The sequence below is a fragment of the Penaeus vannamei genome, chromosome 29 (assembly GCF_042767895.1).
Source record: "Penaeus vannamei isolate JL-2024 chromosome 29, ASM4276789v1, whole genome shotgun sequence".
Taxonomy (NCBI): Eukaryota; Metazoa; Arthropoda; class Malacostraca; order Decapoda; family Penaeidae; genus Penaeus; species Penaeus vannamei.
This window is the reverse complement of record NC_091577.1, coordinates 25,707,995-25,727,994: the sequence shown is the minus strand read 5'-3', so window position 1 is coordinate 25,727,994 and position 20,000 is coordinate 25,707,995. Positions and strand designations below refer to the sequence as shown.

Below are 20,000 nucleotides of genomic sequence, written 5' to 3'. Positions count from 1 at the left end.
GGCACACCCATGTATATCTCTGCATGTAAAGAAAGCGTTTTGACAACACAGCATATGCCTACATGTGACCACATACAAATAAATGTACTATTTCATCTATCAAACACAACACCGTCACCATACAATGTCGCTCCTCACTATATTCCGCACAACAGTATACAAATATCCACAAAAATACGACCCACCAACACCGCCGATGTTCCGCCATCAACACAAATTATATTTTCCCCAATATAAAAAAAATACTTTGTCGATACATCTCCCAATCGGCGCCGTCTGCCGGGAGGAATTCGAGAAAGAAAATTCAAGTGATAAAAGTCTTTTCTGAACATCTACGACTATCTGATCAGGAGGTGCGGTGTCGGTGATCAAGGAGGAAGACAAGAGGAGGAGGAGGAGGAGGAGGAGGAGGAGGAGGAGGAGGAGGAGGAGGAGGAGGAGGAGGAGGGAGGAGGAGGAAAAAGAAGAAGAAGAGAAGGAAAAGAAGAAGAGAAGGGGAAGGGATGAAGATGAGGATGAAGAGGAGGAGGAAAAGAAGAAGAGGGGGAGGGGTGAAGATGAGGATGAGAATAAAGAGGAGGAGGAGGAAAGAGAAGAAGAGGAAGGGAAGGGGATGAAGATGAGGATGAGGATGAAGAGGGGAGGAGGAGAGGGGAGGGGTGGGGGAAAGGGAGGGGGAGGAAGAAGAAAACGAAAAAGATGATGAAGAAGGAGGAGACAGAGGAACCGGGAAAAGGGTAAACAAAGATGGGAAAAAGGAAATAAAACGCGAAAAAAACAAAAAATAAGGAAATGATGAAGAATGGATAGAGCAACATGTAATCATGGAAGGAGGATGATGGATGGATTAATAGATATAGATGGGTGGAAAAAAGATAGATAGATGGGTGGATGGATGGATGGATGGATGGATGGATGGATGGAAGGAAGGAAGGAAGGAAGGAAGGAAGGAAGGAAGGAAAGAAGGAAGCAGGTATGGATGAATGGGTAGAAAGATAGATAGCTGGATAGGCGGAAAAAGAACAGAGCAGCAGCAGCAGGAGAAAAGAAAGGACCGCATAGGAAGGAGGAGGAAGGAGAGGGAAAAATAGGAGGCAGCAGGAAGGATATGAATGAAGGAGGAGGGGGAGGGGAGGGAGTGGAAGGGGGAGAGGGAGGGGAGGGAATGGAAGAGGGAAGGCGAGGGGAGGGAAAGGCAGGACAGGGCCGGGTAGGACAGGGCAGGGAAGGGCAGGGGAGGAGGAGGGTGGTAAAGGATAGCAAAACTTAAAACAAGACCGCAAGTCAAGCCAAGTTTCCAGCGCCGTAACTTGCTCTTAACTTATGAGCGATGGCGTTCGGGCGGGCAACTCGGAACAAGCCAGGAAGAGCAGCGGCCGGTAATGTTGTATGGCAAGTGGACTATAAAAAATGGAGAGAGAGAGAGAGAGAGAGAGAGAGAGAGAGAGAGAGAGAGAGAGAGAGAGAGAGAGAGAGAGAGAGAGAGAGAGAGAGAGAGAAAGAGAAAGAGAAAGAGAAAGAGAAAGACAGAGAGAGAGAGAGATAAAGTAAGAAAGAAAGAGAGAGAGAGAGAGAGTAAGAAAGAAAGAGAGAGAGAGAGAGAGAGGGAAAGTAAGAAAGAAAGAGAGAGAGATAGAGATAGAGAGAGAGAGAGAGAGAGAGAGAGAGAGAGAGAGAGAGAGAGAGAGAGAGAGAGAGAGAGAGAGAGAGAGAGAGAGAGAGTAAGAGAGCGAGCGAGAAAGAGAGAATGATAGACAGAGAAAAAGAGAAAGAGAAGAGAGAAAGAGAGATAGATAGATAGAGAAAATACAATACATTTCCCACGCGATTTTTGATTCATGGGGAAATAATAATAGGGCAAGACATTTTCGGGGATATAATGTTCCTTTAACGAAAATTATGACATGACGTGACCGGATGACGTCCTTATTTGATAACTTAAGGAAAAAAAGAATATACATAAGGGCAGAAATAGACTAAACATACACACATACAAACACACACACAAATCAATTTCGTACACACATCCATACAACACAAACACATAAACCAATACCTTACACACACACACACACACACACATACAAATTCAATCAAATAAATACCAACATACCAAATAAAACAATAACACGAAGTGCCAACAAGTTAAAAACACAACGCCTATGCTCATGAAATGTGTGGGCGGTGTATGTGCGTGAATCTTGTTTGTGGGCGTGGTTAACTGCCGCGTGTGGGTGAAGGGGCGGGTGATAAGTGGCGGCCATTCGTGTGTGATTGTGTGGGTGTGGATTTGTGTGGATATTTGTTGGAAGGGGGCTCTGTGCGTGTGTGTGTGTGTGTGTGTGTGTGTGTGTGTGTGTGTGTGTGTGTGTGTGTGTGTGTGTGTGTGTGTGTGTGTGTGTGTGTGTGTGTGTGTGCGTGTGCGCGCGCGCGTGCGTGTGTATGTGTGTCCGTGCGAATGTATGCGTGTGAGTGTGTGCGTATCCATGTGTGCGTGTGTATGTGTGCGTGTGTATGTGTGCGTGTGTATGTGTGCGTGTGTATGTGTGCGTGTGTATGTGTGCGTGTGTATGTGTGCGTGTGTATATGTGCGTGTGTATATGTGCGTGTGTATGTGTGCGTGTGTATGTGTGCGTGTGTATGTGTGCGTGTGTATGTGTCCGTGTGTATGTGTCCGTGTGTATGTGTGCGTGTGTATGTGTGCGTGTGTATGTGTGTGCGTGCGTGCGTGCGTGTGTATGTGTGTGCGTGCGTGTGTATGTGTGCGTGTGAATGTGTGCGTGTGAGAGTGTGCGTGTGTATGTGTGCGTGTGTGTGTGTGCGTGTGTATGTGTGCGTGTGTGTGTGTGCGTGAGTGTGTGTACGTGTGTGTGTACGCGCGTACAAGTGTTTGTTGAAAGGGGGCTGTGTGTATGGGGGGGGAGCATATGTATGGATGTATGTATGCATGTATATATGTATGTATACATGTATATGTATATATGTATATATGTATGTATATATGTATGTATATATGTATATGTATATATATATATATATATATATATATATATATATATATATATGTATGTATGCATGTATGCACGCATGGATGGATGACTGGATGGATGACAAGTGGATGGATGGAAGGCCCTGGGCGTGCGTGGGCGTCGGCGCGGACTCACCTCGTGATCTCCTCCACCAGCTTGGTCGGGTCGGCGGCATAGAACTTCACACTGAAGTACAGCGTGAAGGGCGACGTGCCTGGGGGGAGAAGAGGGGGGGGGGCATTACACACTGCGGATTATGACACAGAATAAAGAGATTTTCAATAAATCGCATCAAAAATTAATTCCTTTTTAGATGTGGATTGGAAAAAAAATATATGGCTCACTTTTAATCTAATTATTATGAATCGAACTTGACGAAATTTCACATAATTCTAATTAACTTTTCCATACCACTAACATTCAAATAAGTTTTTTTTTCAACAGACGTGTTAATAACATATCCAAAAAAATATATTACTAATAAAATATTCAATACCGCTGAATATTACCACTATCATTCTGTCATCAACAACTTTTCAATACCGTTAATGTAACCTGCACAATGCCACCACTCAGCAAGGGCATATAGGCCTACACCTTCCCCGCGATATCATCACCACACAAAGGTCTATTCCCTGCCATCTCATCACCATCAGCATCACAATACACCTCGCTTTAACCCCCCTGCACCTCCCCTCCGTCCCCCATCCGCCATCCCCCCATCCACACCACCTTAGCCGTTCGCGTAATCAGTAAACAACAAATCTCGTATGTTACACGAACTCCCCTTCGCTGTGTAATGGCTCTTAAAGTGTATCGGGGGAACGGCTGTGTTTCGGCGCTGCGGTTCTGCCCGTGCCTCCCTGCTCCCCTCTCTGTTCTATTCATGCTCTCCCTCTCTTCCTACTCTTCTCTTCCCTGCTCATCTCTTGTCCACTTATTTCTTTGTGCTCTTTCTCTCTTTTCTCTCTCCTTTCGTTCTGTGTTCTCTCTCTCTCTTTCTCCTTCCCTTCCCCTCATTTCTTCCTATGAGTGTTTGTGTGTTCCTAATGTCACACCTTGACTCCTCTTCCTTATTCCCTCTTCACGCAACCCATCTACATCCCTCTCACTTTACCAAAACCCCTCTTCTCCACCTCTTCACCTCTCATTCCTCTCCTCTTCCATCCCATTTCCTCTTTACCCTCTCCCCCTTCCCACCTTTCCCTTTCCCGCTACCCGAGCAAATCTGTTAAGTTCTTATGGAAAATCGAAGTCACTCGGCCTCCTGCACTCGCGTCTTGGGAAATCTTAAGGGGAGAGGTCGACTGAATGGCGGAGTCGTTGCCACCTCCTCCTGGCTTATTAGGGCAAGCAGTGGGAGAACAGGAGGTGGGGAGAGAGAGGCGCCGGAAAGAGAAAAAGACGAGGGAGAAAGGAACAAAGGGGAAGAGGGAGAGAGGGAGAGAAAGATGGAGGGAGGAAGGGAAGGAGAGAGAGAGAGAGGGAAAAAAGAAAAGAGGCGGTGGGGGAGAGTAAAGAGAGAGAGAGAGAGAGAGAGAGAGAGAGAGAGAGAGAGAGAGAGAGAGAGAGAGAGAGAGAGAGAGAGAGAGAGAGAGAGAGAGAGAGAGAGAGAGAGAGAGAGAGAGAGAGAGAGAGAGAGAGAGAGAGAGAGAGCGAGAGAGCGAGAGAGAGAGAGCGAGTCAACTTCAAATAATATATTTTCCCGATATTCTTGAAAACGTTAAATCCGATAATAACGAACACCGACATTGTTACTAAAACCAATACCTAACTTTCAATATTACCATTATTTTTAGCTCGATATCCACCATGTTACCTTACGCAAAAAACACTAATGTTATGCCATTATAAGCAAATACAACAATAAAGCAAATGTTATTCTTATCACTAAAAACATTAAACATCGTTAAATTATATTTTCAATAGAAAAAATCGAAAATATAATTTAGACCCCCCTTAGCCTTCGAAATCCCTCACTTACCCTTTTTCCTATTTATCCATCGGAATGCTTGAAAAAGAAGAGGAAACGTAAGATTAGTATGTATCTTTATGTTTTACTAAGAAACACACAGACGGAAAATACATTTGTCCATTACGTAAAGTTTCACCACGAAGATTATCTTAAGCTACGAAAAAGACATACAACAAATACAGAGAAGAAAAGCTGGAAGAAATATTTGAAGACAAACCCACACGCAATCCGCAGCGAGCACAACAGGATGCGCGGGACATCCCTAATAACTCCTAAATTTCCCCAGCAGAATCCTCGGGGGAACAAGTCCCATTTTTTCTCCTCTCTCTCTCTCGGCGAATTTTCCTCAAATTGGACAAGGCAAGCCGCTAAGACCCGGACACACCTCCGAGCTCGTAAATCAACTCCGGAAGCCCACACGGAGTCCAAAATCTGCCTCGCAACGTCGTAAAGTCATCTCTCAAAAGAGCGCTTCCTTCTGTCTGTCTGTACCGACGGCGGCGGCGAAGAAGAAGACTGAGGATGCACGGAGAAGTGTGTGGGTGTTGGCGAGCGCTGCCGACGGCGAGGACGGTGGCGCTGCGGAAGGCGGTCGGTTCTTGGTGATAAAGGGTTTCCGTTCTGCCGCACTCTGTTGCAATAATTTTACATTATATATCAATTTTCAATTAATTCATTTATCTAGTTTTTTTATCTCACTGTATAACTTCTTGCCAATACCTTATGCCGACAGTGCCAATATTTCAACTATCATCGCCATGCCACCTAGCGTCTTGGCGGCGAACCTCCGCAGCACGCGAGCGGCGCCGTCCCTCCGGCCGAGACGGGAGGCCTCGCGCGGGCCGCGTCCGAGGCAAAATACGGGCTAGGTCCCTCCGGCAGAGATATGAGGCCGAGTTAAGGGGCGCCGCAACAACCACTTAGGAGCCGTCACAGGGCAGTTAGCGGTAATTAATGGTGGGCGAGAGGATAAGACCTTGGAGAACATTCGGTTGTCCGTCCTGATTTATGGTTCGTGTGTGTGTGTGTGTGTGTGTGTGTGTGTGTGTGTGTGTGTGTGTGTGTGTGTGTGTGTGTGTGTGTGTGTGTGTGTGTGTGTGTGTGTGTGTGTGTGTGTGTGTGTGTGTGTGTGTGTGTGTGTGTGTGTGTGTGTGTGTGTGTGTGTGTGTGTGTGTTTCGCGCGTGCGCGCGCGTGCTTGTGAGATAGAGATAAAGAGAAAAAAGAGAGTGAGAGAGAGAAAGAGAAGAAAAAAGAGAAAGAAAAAGAGAGAGACAGACAAAGCCTGAATGACAGCTACAGAATCATTCGACCCACGTACACATCATTCAACACCCCCAAAACCCCCTCCCTTCCCCACCCCCCCATCAATCTCCCTCCATTCCCCCGGGGGCCTCTATCCGCGAAACTATCCCTTCTACCCCCTTTTCCCCTCTCCGCTCATCATTAGGCATCGTGGAAGCTTCGAGAATGGTTTGATATATTGTGACGCTCACCCCAATTACAGATTGCTATCGGTGCTCCGGTATTATAAAGGGGTGGCGAAGGAGGGGTGAAGGGAGGAGCGAGGGGAGGAGGGTGAGGATGGTACAAGAGGGATGAGGATAGGGTGGGAGACGTGAGGATAGTGTGGGAGAAGTGTGGATAGCGTGAGAGGGGTGAAGATAAAATGAAGGGGGCGAGGATAAAGTGGGAGAGGCGAGGATAGAGAAGGAGGGAAGAGGAAATTGTTAGGTGTGAGGATAGTGTGAGGAGGACGGGCGTACCTGGGCGGAGTGAGGTCTGCTTGTGGGCGTGAACGTCGCAAATCGTTCAGAAGGTGGTTTACCTTTCCTTTCTAATCTCGTAATGATAGTGAAACGAGTTTTTTTTTTTACTTTTTTTGGCAGACTGTTTGCTGCTGCCTCTCTCAGGCTGCCTGTATGCCTGCCAGTCTCAGTCTCAGTCTCTCTCTCTCTCTCCCTTTCTTTCTGTTTCTTCTTATTTCTTCTTCTCCTCCTCCTCCTAATTTTCCCTCTGCATCTCCATCTCCGCCTTCTTCTCTTCCCAATCCCTTTTCTCCTTCTCCGTATCTTCTCCTCCTCTTTCTTGTCATTCCACCTCTCCTAATTTTTCTCCGTCACACTCTCCCTTCCACACACATTCCCTTTTTTTCTTCTTCTCCTCCTCCTCCTCCTTCTCCCCCTCCACATCTCGCCTTCTCATTTTCCTCTCCTCTTTTCCGTCTCCCTCATCCTCTCCCTCTCCCTCTCCCTGCCTCATACACACTCCCAAGCAAATATCAAACCGAGATACGACAGCCCGGCTAAGGCAAGACAGCAGATCCGCGATAAGATTTCAGCAGAGACAGAAAAAAAAGAATGGACACGTGTGCAGAAAAAATATCCAAAAGTCCCTGTGGAAAAAATAGGAATTCTTCATCTCGTCCTTCATTTTCTTATTTCCCTCTTCCTCCTCCTCCTCCTGCTCCTCTTCTTCTTCTTCCCCGCCTCCTCCTCCTCCTCCTCCTCCTTCTCCTCCCCCCCTCCTCTTCCCCCTCCTCCTCCTTCCCTCCTCCTCCCCCTCCTAATTTTAACTTTTCTCTTTACCTTCACTCCCGCTCTTCCTTTTCCTTTTCTCTTCTCTCCCACTCCACCTCTTCCTCCTCTCTTCCCCGGGCCTTCTCCTACTCCTTCCACTCAAAGCGCGACCTGCACCGCGGGTGACCGACAGGAAGCCCTTGCAACAGCACCTCCAAAAATACCTTCACCCTACACCCCCTCCTCTGCCCCTACCCTCCGCTCTTCCCCTCCCCTCCTCTCCTTTGCCCTACTCCCACGCCCCTTCCCTTACCTCCCCCCGTTCCCCTACCATCCAATCCTCCCCTTTCCCCTCTCTTCCCCAGCCACTTTCCCCTCCCTTCCCCACCTCCTTGCCCCTCCCTTCCCCACCCCCTTTCCCCTCTCTTCCCCACCCACCTTCCCCTCTCTTCCCCATCCACCTTCCCCTACCATCTTATATCAAGGGAGAGGGGAGAAGGGGAGAAGAGGGAGGGATGGAAAGTGGAGAGGAGGGGGAGGGGAGGGGAGAGACGGGGAAGGAGCAGCACGTCCGGTTCAATCATCAACACCCCTCGATTAATTACGCTAATTACCCGCGTCTTCTTATCGTGATGCATCCTGGGAGATAATGAGGAGAGTCAGTTATGCTAATGGCGGCATGTGGGAGCCCGGTTATGATGTGCTGGCCCATGCGGTGGCTATGCAGGGGAGAGGGTGGGGGAGGAAGGGCAGGGGGAGAGGGTGGGGGAAGAAGGGCAGGGGAATAGGGTGGGGGAGGAAGGGCAAGGGGAGAGGGTGGGGGAGGAAGGGCAGGAGGAGAGGCGGGGAGATGGTGGGGGTGGAGTTACATGTGGTCAGGCGGATGTGTGAAAATGGGGGAAGGAGGAGGGGATGGGGAGAGAAGGAGAGGAGAGGTGGAGACAGCGGGGAGGTGGATGTGTGAGGGTGGAGAGGCCTGTGGCTTACGGGGAAGAAATGGAGAAAGGAAGGAGAAAGGTCACAGTTAAAGTGAATTTGGTAATACGACTTCATCTTTAAACTCCTTCATTCCTTGCCTTCTCAATTTCCTCATACTTTATCTAACTTATCCACACACACACACACACACACACACGCACCCCCCCACACACACACAGGCACCCCCCCCCCATACCCACACACACTCTCTCTCACAGACACACGCACCCCCCCCCCCCACACACACACACACTCACCCTCTCACATACACACACGTACCTGTATACAAACCCGCTCTGCATACACGACAGCCTCCTATTTATACCCCCGCCTCCCTATCAATTCCCTCCCCAGCCCACCACCCAGCGCGTGTGAATGGCCCTCTCCCTCGTCACACTGGACCCCCGCGCGCAGTACCTACAAGATGGGATTGCTGTTTTAGGCCTAATTGGCAGAGGAATGTGCAGTCAATCAGTCAGGTGGCACTGATGGGGTGCCAAGAAAAATCGATCTTCCCCAGCCTCAGATGGCGCTGATAGAAGAGAAAATCTTCCTGAGCCTAATAATGGACAATTTCTTCTTCCTGAGCTTATTAATGGGTTATTTCTTCCTGAGCCTATGTATGGGCTATTTCTTCTTCCTGAACCTATTAATGGGTAATTTCTTCTTCCTGAGCCTATTAATGGGTTATTTCTTCTTCCTGAGCCTATTAATGGGTTATTTCTTCCTGAGCCTATGTATGAGCTATTTCTTCTTCCTGAACCTATTAATGGGTAATTTCTTCTTCCTGAGCCTATGTATGGGCTATTCTTCCCCCCTGAGCCTATTAATGGGTTATTTCTTCTTCCAGAGCCTATGTATGGGCTATTCTTCCCCCCTGAGCCTATTAATGGGTAATTTCTTCTTCCTGAGCCTATGTATGGGCTATTCTTCCCCCCTGAGCCTATTAATGGGTTATTTCTTCTTCCTGAGCCTATTAATGGGTTATTTCTTCTTCCTGAGCCTATTAATGGGTTATTTCTTCTTCCTGAGCCTATTAATGGGTTATTTCTTCTTCCTGAGCCTATTAATGGGTTATTTCTTCTTCCTGAGCCTATTAATGGGTTATTTCTTCTTCCTGAGCCTATTAATGGGTTATTTCTTCTTCCTGAGCCTATTAATGGGTTATTTCTTCTTCCTGAGCCTATTAATGGGTTATTTCTTCTTCCTGAGCCTACTAATGGGTTATTTCTTCTTCCTGAGCCTATTAATGGGTTATTTCTTCTTCCTGAGCCTATTAATGGGTTATTTCTTCTTCCTGAGCCTATTAATGGGTTATTTCTTCTTCCTGAATCTATTAATGGGTTATTTCTTCTTCCTGAGCCTATTAATGGGTTATTTCTTCTTCCTGAGCCTATTAATGGGTTATTTCTTCCTGAGCCTATTAATGGGTTATTTCTTCTTCCTGAGCCTATTAATGGGTTATTTCTTCTTCCTGAGCCTATTAATGGGTTATTTCTTCTTCCTGAGCCTATTAATGGGTTATTTCTTCCTGAGCCTATTAATGGGTTATTTCTTCTTCCTGAGCCTATCAATGGGTTAATTCTTCCTGAGCCTATTAATGGGTTATTTCTTCTTCCTGAGCCTATTAATGAGTAATTTCTTCCTCCTGAGCCTATTAATGGGTCATTTCTTCTTGCTGCTGTATAATTTCTTGAGTTTTAGCCCATGGGCAGCGTGTACTTTCCTCCCGCCGTAGATCTCGAGGATTTCCAATTAGCACGCGTCGAGGGCGATGTTCGAAAGGCTTCGCAATATAATCAGCGTCAGAAGGGCAATTATCAAGACTTATTGTTGTCTTTGTCATCGCCTTTATTTTCATGGTCACGATGATATATATTAGCAATTATAATATTATCATATTACAAACACCAGCACCATTACTGTCATCTTCGTGAATGCATTCGTTGCAATTATTAACAATAATTTCTGAGCTGTCGAACACCTACATTATTTTCGTTGTCACTTCCTCCTTTAATGAATTGTTTAACTAACACGTCTGATAATCGTTAATTTGACTAATAAATTCTGTGACGTCCAAATATACCGGTTACAAAACACGAGATACCATTCTTCTCTCTCTTTCTCTCCTTCTCTTTCCCTTTTCTTTCTCTTTCCATCTCCTTCCTCCCTCTCTCCCAGCCTTTCTCTCTCCCTCTCCTCTCTCTCTGCCTTACCTTCTCCTCCTCTTCCCCTTTTATCCTCTTTATCTCTCTCTCTCTCCTGGTCCCTCTCCTTCTCCCACTTCATTTTCTCCCTCTCTCCCCCAACCTCCAAAACAGGCATATACCACATCACAAACATGGAGACACGCTCTTACAACCCCCGCTACCCCTTATCCTAGCCACCCAACCCTGCCTGACTCCTTGCCCTTCCCTCCTTCCCTCTCTCCCACCCTTTCCCCTCCCTCCCGTCCTCTCACCCCTTCCCCTTCCAGCCTCCACCCCCTCCCTTCCTCCCTCTCACCCCTCCCCTTTCTCCCTTTTCCTTCCCCACCCCTTCCCCTTCTACCCTCCAACCCCTTCCTTCCCCTCCCTCCCTCCAACCCCTTCCCTCCCTCCCTCCCTTCCTCTCACCCCTCCCCTTTCTCCCCTTTCCTTCCCCACCCCTTCCCCTTCTACCCTCCAACCCCTTCCTTCCCCTCCCTCCCTCCAACCCCTTCCCTCCCTCCCTCCCTCCTACGGGACATCAATTTAAACTACTGATTGAATGCTGACGTTTGATGGATATCTCCACCTGTCCATCATCAATCAGGACGGACCGGCAACTCACAACCGGACGCCCAGATCGCCACACCTTCGCCCGGCCACTCCGCCCTCCAAGACGACCGGTTGCATTGTGGGCGGGATCGTTGCAGCAAAAATAAATCAGTCGAATATCAGCAATGATAACAGCAATGATTAAAAATTCCAGTGATAAAGAGGGAAGATGACAGTGGCAGGGACTATGAAAATGAAACAAGATGTGAGTAAAAAAAATAAAAAAAATAAAATAAAAAAATAAAAAAAATAAAATCAAAATGAAGATGAATATCGTTGTGAAACAAGAAAAAAATGAAAAAAAATAATATTGATAGCGATAACCATGATGATGATGATAACGATAATAATAATAATGGTAATAGTAATAGTAATTGTAATAGTAATAAAAATATAATGACGATGATGAATAAAATAATAATAATAATAATAATAGTAATAACGACAATAAAAATAGTTATAATAATAAAATATAAATAGCAAGAATGATAAGAATACTGAAGGCGACAATAAGAGAATAACAACACCCCCCCACACCCACACCCACACGCCCACACCCAAACCCACATAGAAGAAAAAAAAGACGCATATGCAAAGTGCATCCTTGTAACATCACAGAATCAGGGACGAGCCATTAATAAAACCATCAACACCGCCACCAAAAGACACCCGAGGGACAAACACTAAACGAATACAAAGTCAAAAAACGCCCACGGAACCGATGTGCAAGTAAACAGACCAAAAAAATTGGCGACAATCAAAACAACAGTCGCATCAATTAATAACAATGACAATGATAAAGATTATCATAAGCTATTAACTGCAGCAAATGATGATGATAATAATATTGATAAATAACAATTGCACCAAATAATAATGATAAAATAGATAAATACCAGTTGCAGTAAAAAATAATGGTGAGAAAGATAATGAACAGAAATTGCAGCAAATAATAACACTGATGATAATCAACAACAAACAATAACAATGGTAATAATAATCAACAACAACAACAGCTGCATCACTCGGCGTCGACAGACTCGCCGGCGCCAACGTGACAGGAACCGAAGCACGAGAGCCCTTGAACCGCGAAACGTGGCTGCGGGCGTGACAAGCCTCGGCAGCGGGGGCGTGTCATATCCAGCGGGGGCGGGGCGAGCTCGCGCGGGAGCCCTAGGGTGAGAAGTGTGACAAAGTGAGACGGAGTGAGACAAAGTGTGAGAAGACTTAGGAGCCGAAGTTTATTCTCCGCTTTCCTCCCTATTTCTTGCCTCCCGTGATCCCAGACGTCGCCAAGGGGTTGTAATGGGGTTGTAATAGGGGGGGGGGGAGGGAAACGTATTGTCTAATGGATTTTTCGGTGACAGTTCAAGAGAAATATGACGCCAGATGACGGCCATACAGTTAGTGAGAATGACTCCGGGTGCTGCTGACCGAAATAAGTAATTATCCGGAAAAAAAACTTGTTGCCTCAGTATGTGTGATATAACAACAACAACAATAATAACAAACGACATGAAATCAACTCCTGGTACAGAAGACGAATATCAGGCATTAAACCCCCATTAACGGACGTCTCTTATAAAAATAAATAAAAATAAATAAACAGATTTTGAATCTTAGTTTCGGACGCACGCTACCACCCCCGACCTACCTCAAAAATAGCAACCCTTGTAAAAATCCCAACGTGATTCGATGCCAATAACGAACCCCCCAAAAAATAAACCCCCGAATAAATAAAATCAACGCCAATGTCGCCCATAAATAATATAAAATAAATAAAAAACCCGAGCCAGCCCCAGCGCCAACAACCCCTCCTAATGACGCATTCAAGGCAGCGCGCAGGAATAGAATCTTAACGCTTCAATATCTCGGATGCCATTAAGAAATAAATAACGAAGGAGTCCCCGCTGGCCGCCTCCGCCGCCCCCGCGAAACCGACTCCAGCGGCGCCCACATCCTTGACAGTTATCGGGTACCATTTGCATACATCATATATCCTACATTATATATCCTGCTGGCTCTCTCCACAACAGTACGTCTATTCCTTCTCTTATCCCCCTTTTATTGCTGTTTATTTCCATTCGTCTTTTTATTCCCCTTTTTATTTACAAGATTTGGAGAAAAATATACTATAGCACTTTAGCAGACGCGACCTTTTTCATCCATAGCGGGGCGCGAGTCCCAAGGCGCGACGGACACGAAGGCAAGCACGCTGACGGACAGACGCAGTGGATCGCTCGCTCAGTTGCTTGCTGGCGCTCTCTCGCTTGCTCGCTCTCTTGCTTGCTCGGTCTCTTGCTTGCTTGCTCTCTTGCTTGCTGGGTCTCTCGCTTGCTTGCTCTCTTGCTTGCTCGGTCTCTCGCTTGCTTGCTCTCTTGCTTGCTCGGTCTCTCGCTTGCTTGCTCGGTCTCTCGCTTGCTTGCTCTCTCGCTTGCTTGCTCGGTCTCTCGCTTGCTTGCTCTCTTGCTTGCTTGGTCTCTCGCTTGCTTGCTCTCTTGCTTGCTCGGTCTCTCGCTTGCTTGCTCTCTTGCTTGCTCGGTCTCTCGCTTGCTTGCTATCTTGCTTGCTCTCTCTCTCTCTCTCTCTCTCTCTCTCTCTCTCTCCCTCTCTCTCTCTCTCTCTCTCTCTCTCTCTCTCTCTCTCTCTCTCTCTCTCCCTCCTGTTATTTCATCCCTTTGAGATGTAATTTTTGTCTTAATAAACGTGTCAAAGTAAAAAAAAAGTCTCGCTCTCTCTCTTTCTCTCTCACACACACACTCACTCAAACACACACTCACTCAAACACACACACGCACACATACACATATATATAATGAGTGAGATACGTGATGCTATTAACACTGATTTATCATGATATAATAAGCCTGGATATATACAGACCCAAACCACCGCTATAAAGACATTAGTTTACTCTACCCTGATAAAATACTCTAAACCACAATACAACAATAATTCACCGTCAAACACACAACGGGCACGATTGCGTTACAACATCGATAATACAATAACGCAACAATGATACAATAACAACAGGTGACGATGACGAACCGATCCCGCCGCGGCCGAAAACCAACAAGGAGCGCCCTCTCCCGGAAGCCGACGTTCCGGTTACGCGCTGATTTATCGCCGACAGAAATTAAGTTTCACAGTGATTAGTCGTCTCCCGCCGCCATCGGAATCCGTTAGGGGGATCCCGGGGCGCCGAGTGTGAAGGAGAGGCGAGGAAGCCACGGATCGCAAGCGGGTGGGAGGCAGATGACGGGCGGCGGCTCAGGAGATAGATGGGCGAGGGAGGTGCGGAGGGAGGGAGATAGGGAGGTGGGGGAGGGAGAGAGGGAGATAAAGGGAGATGGCAGATAAGGGGAGGTGGGGGAAGAAGGGAGGGGAGGGTAACAGAAAAGGAGGGGGAGATGGAAGGGAGAAAGGAAGATAAAGAGAAAGATATATATATATATATATATATATATATATACAGAGAGAGAGAGAAGAGAGAGAGAGAGAGAGAGAGAGAGAGAGAGAGAGAGAGAGAGAGAGAGAGAGAGAGAGAGAGAGAGAGAGAGAGAGAGAGAGAGAGAGAGAGAGAGAAAGCGAAATCAGAGAGAGAAAAAAAGAAAATAAAAATATAATCACACGAACAGACGGATGCAGAGACACCAAACACAAACAAGCACAAAGAATCAAAAGAGACCTTAAAAAAAGAAAGAAAAAAACAAAAACAGACCAAAATAACTCGCACAAACACAAGCAACCAACCACCCCGCACAAAGCAGGGTTGCAAAGGAAAAACACGCCGCTTCCCGAACGCCCCCGAAGGAAGTGTGTTACCGAGCCAAAGCCAGAGCCAGACGGTGACAGGTCCGAGGGAGGAACATTAAGCGGTTTAATCGTTGACATTATTCACTGGAGGACCATTATGTCCTTCTGGCCATGCTGATGCGGCCGGCCAAGGTCAGCGCGGGGGACCTTGGCCGGTCGTGTAATATCTAGGGAAGAGTGGGAGGGAAACCCGGGGATGGACATGAATGGGGGAGGCAGAGGAGAAATGGGAGGGTAAGAAGGAAGGAGAGAGGGAGATAAGAGATAGATAGGTAAAAGAGAGAGAGATAGAGAGATGTTGAGGAAGAGACAAAGATAGAGAGTGTTAGAAAGAAAAATGAAAGAAAGAAAGAAAAAAAGAAAAATGAAAGAAAGAAAGAAAGCAACAAGTCGGAGAGAGGAGACAAAGAGAAGCCCCCCGGCCTCTGATGAGCGACCCTTCAAACCCCCGTCCGGGAACACAGGCGAAGCGCCGCGCTAATTGTAACGTCGCGCTCCGTACCGTAAATATGGCTGCCATGCACGCGTCGCCTCGTGCATGATAATCGCCGACTTACGACGCGGCGAGGGCGTTCCCACGACCTCCGCGCCCGAGCCGAAACCCCGCCGGCGCATATCTCGGCATCCGACCCGACAACACGTGGCCCATCCGGCGCTGCGTGCCTTCACATCCCGGCCATAATGCAGGCGAAGGATTTCCATCGATAGAGAGACGCACCGAACGCACGACGACGTTCATTTGGGTCTTTGTTCAGACACGTTATAAATTCGATATTTTATTTATTTTATTTATTTCTGCATCAGCTCATTTGAGGATTTATACATATATATATTTGTTTTTTTTTTCTTCCTCTTCTTTGTGTTTTTCTCCTCCTCCTTTTCTTGCTGGGCTTGCTCCGGGCGTCAAGAGCGATCGTCATCCGCCCCCGTGTGCTCACCAGACCATGAGCTCAAGACCAGAAGACCAGTCACAGCGATCACCAATCCATAAGCCAAAAGCCACACCAAGAGCTTCCTCGATACCCGCTCGCCCTGCCCAGACGACCTGGACACAGACCGAACCAGACCGAGAGCCGAGATACCCGAGGGATCGAGATAACAATAAGAACATGGGGCAGAAACTCTAAAATAAATAAATAAATAAAAAATACGAGATAAGAACTCGCCCTTACTTGCCCTTCTTATTAACAGATAATCCCGCACATCTATCCATCCATTCATCCATCCTCCTTTCCCTCTTTCTCCACCAGTTTCCTCCTCCTTATCCTCATTCTCCCCTCATCATCTGCCGTTCATATTTCGCCTTTTCTCTTCCCCTTCTCATTATTCTACCACCCTCCTCTTCCTCCCTTTCTCATTATTTAACCCCCCTCCTCTTCCTCCCCTTCTCATCATTCACTCCTCTTCCTCTTCCACCCCCTCACACCCTCATCTCCTCCTAAAGACCGCTAAATCGTGCTCCTGCAAGGCAAGCCTGGAGTAACCTGCGCATCACTCTAATTTTCCGGCTGTCCTGCTCGATCCAGACACAAGGGCGGCGGCGGCGGCGGGGTGAAGAGGGCTTGGGACAGGGGCAGGGGGCGATAGGGGGCGGGGATAGGGCCTGGGGGAGGGCCATGGGGGAAATAAGGAAGTGGGGGCGGGGATAGGGCCAGGGGGAAGACCATGGGGGAAATAAGGAAGAGGGGGAGGGAAGGGGACGTGAGAGGAAGGGGGGGGGAGAGGAAAAAGTTACCTGAGGCGTACAAATTAATGTGGACTCCCTGAGACTTTATTTTTATGCACCGTGGTGTTCTCTTTTCTTCCTCTGCTTATCGTAATCATCTGCGTCTTTCCTCTCATCCCAGTTCCAATTATCCTATATTTCAGTAAAATGAAGGAGAAAGGGGAGCATGTAAACTGATAAGAATAGGACGGGAGAAAAACATCAAGAGGGAGAGACTAAAGGAGAGGAAGAGGAAGAGGAGGAGGAGGAGAGGGAAGATCAAGAAAAAAAAAGAAGAGGTGGTGAAGGGAAAAAAGCAGATATAAGTAACAGAAGCAGAAAGGATGCAAGGGCGAAACTATATTATATATATACATAAATATATACATATAAATATATATAAACATATATATATATATATATATATATATATATATATATATATATATGTATGTATGTATGTATAATCTATGCGGCATAAATCATGAGTAAAAAGTGACAATGAGTAGTGAGAAAAACGGAAATAACAAACGCAAAAGTAGGCCATGCAAAGAGACAAAAAACGGAAAAAAGCGAATATCTACGAAAATCAAAACAAAAAACCAGAAAGCCTAAACAGTCACAGCACAAGCGGCCTCGCCCAGAACGCCAAAAGAGGGTCGTCAGGAAAGTCATTATAAGCGAGAGTGCCACTGATGGATGGCTGGGCAGAGGCGACGGCAGCCGTGCTTTGGCAGCAGCCACAACTTCTTCCGGATGATGGATGCAGAGAGAGATGGACGGCTGGATGAGGGAACTGAAGGAAGGGTGAAAACCTGGTTGCACAAATGGGGAATGGATGAGTGGAGTGGATCGATGGTGGATAGCTGGATGGATGAAGGGGTGATGGATGGACGGAATAATTAATAGTTGGATGCATGAGTGACCGAATGAAAGGAAGAGCAGCAGGTTGGATGAACGGAAGAATGATTGTACGGAAGCGGATTTTTCCCTAATAGCACGAACTCTATCCCACAATCTGGCAAGCGAAGTGTTTTTTATCGAAATGATATTATGAAATGCCGCAATTATCATTTCCCATTGCAAACCACTGGCTCTGCAAGGAAGATGAAGCAAGTCAGCGGATCAATAGGCATACGAAACTATGAACAGAAGATGAAGGCACGCAGACACACACGAACTAGCGGAAATACATACACACATACAAACACATAATCTGAAAAAGGAAAGGAAACAATACATCACTGCCCGGACTGACAAATCACCCCCCCCCCCATCACCCCCCTCAACCTCACAGGTCAACCGGTCTTGGCTGACGTATTTACAGCAGATCAGCGCGACCGCAAACTATCGTCGATCAGCCACAAACTACCGATAACCAGCGGCCAGCAACCACTCTGCCCGCTGATTAGGGGAGTGTAACGGTCCGAGGAAATTGTCATGAAATAGGGGCGTCATAAATATGGGAAAACCAACCGCTGTATAATCTTGATTAACGACTCGATTGACAATAATGGATCGCCATGATGGATTTTTGAGAAAAAATTACAATAAACAATTACATGAACGATAGTCTACAGAAGTGAAGAAAATATACAAACAACAGAAAACGCAGTAAGATAATTTCGTTTACAACGTAAGCAGAAAATAAATTTACCAAATCTTAAAAAAAATGCAGCAATGTGTAGTCCGGCAACGTACCCGCACTAACAGACCGCGCCTTGAAAACTGGACGAAGAACAAAGCTAAACCCAAAATATGATTTAGCCATTGAATTAAAGCCAAATAAAAATTCAACCACCTCATTAGCCTTAATTCCCACCTCAAGTCACCCCCATCACGCACCTCATTCGACCTGATTAGAGCGAAGGCAGCGCCGCAACTGCCCCGCTGCGCCTCGTGCTTACGGGTCCACGCGAGGCTAAACATGTTAATTCCGAGTTAATGGTTCCGGGGCCGAGACAAGACTACCGTGTTGGCGGCTACAATGCCATCGCCCAGGTAAAAACCCAAGTGCGAAAGGCAGGTATGTGGCGCAGGTGTGTGTGGGGAGGCTTGGCATAATTGCGAGGGATATGGGGCCGCTAAGTGAAAATAATTATGTGGGGCAAGGTGTAGGTGTGTGTTTCATCTCCGCCCCGCTTGTATGGAAGGGGATAATCTATGGGGTATATTGCAGGTGCGTGAGATAGTGTGCGTATTTATGGAGCACGGGCGGATCACGTGTAATAAACCTAACTTGAAGTGCAAATACGTAATGCCAAAAAATAATTAAATGCAAGTAGAATAAAAATGAAAACAATAAAAAAAACACATACAATTTCTGTACTTTCCAACAGACCATCATAAAATTTTCACAAAATGCAGTCATGGCACTCTTACATACTGCTTCTACAAATAGAAATGTATAACTCCAAATACATCCAACCAAAATCTCTCGAAACAAAAGACAAGACACAATCTCCAGACTGCAACCTAGATCCTCGTAAAGGAGATCAAAATGCACGCAGACAAAGCGCCACTCGCCCTTGAAAAATTAATAAATGCAACTATGGACGCTGCTGAGTGCCTCCGCAGCCGCCGTTGCATTCAAACGGCCGCCGGCGAGTCAATTCACAGTCTCGCGTCCTCGCCTGGGAATTCATTATCTGCACGGGAGTAACATGGATTAGTTATGGTCCGAGGTGGTACAAAGGCCCTGGTCCCGCCGACGTGCGATTTTCTTCTTAAGGCTTCAGATCTGGCGGCTTCAAGTCGAGATGAAAGAGGCTGTTTTGACTGCCGGCTTTAGATCCCCCGACAGAATATGGCTCGGTTTTCTGATGCCTGTTGCTCGCTACATTTAGATCCGTGTCTGTCGGTGTGCCTCTCTGTTTTGTATCCGTATGCTCTACATACCAACACACACGCACATACATACGCACACGCCCACCCACGACCCTAACCAGCTCGCCCCCGCCCTCCTCCGACGGCAGACCACAAACTGCTCCTGCTCACGAAGCTCCCTGTGTTCTCGTCCATGTTGCAAGTGCCTCTTAAATGTATGGTGCAATTAGCCACAGTCTACCAACTTCTGCGGCTTCGGCGAGGCGGGGGAGGGGGGGAAAGTCCACCAGATGTACATCATGCAACATTAAGAGAGAAAATCAGGTCTACGATGTGTGTAATCAAGAGTTCAA

At 46.9% G+C, this 20,000-nt stretch overlaps 1 protein-coding gene across 9 annotated transcripts in view; it reads right to left on the bottom strand.

Moving 5' to 3' along the window:
* LOC113817422 (band 4.1-like protein 4) overlaps window positions 1-20,000 on the bottom strand; it is a 287,974-nt gene that overhangs the window by 93,639 nt on the left and 174,335 nt on the right. For 8 of the 9 annotated variants that reach the window (XM_070142554.1, XM_070142563.1, XM_070142555.1 and 5 more), the window contains exons 4-5: window positions 5,014-5,040; window positions 3,165-3,243 (exon numbers count right to left, since the gene is read on the bottom strand). In XM_070142554.1, the coding sequence (XP_069998655.1) occupies window positions 3,165-3,243; window positions 5,014-5,040 (106 nt within the window). The remainder of the gene's footprint in view (window positions 1-3,164; window positions 3,244-5,013; window positions 5,041-20,000) is intronic. The other variant, XM_070142557.1, reaches the window with a different exon arrangement.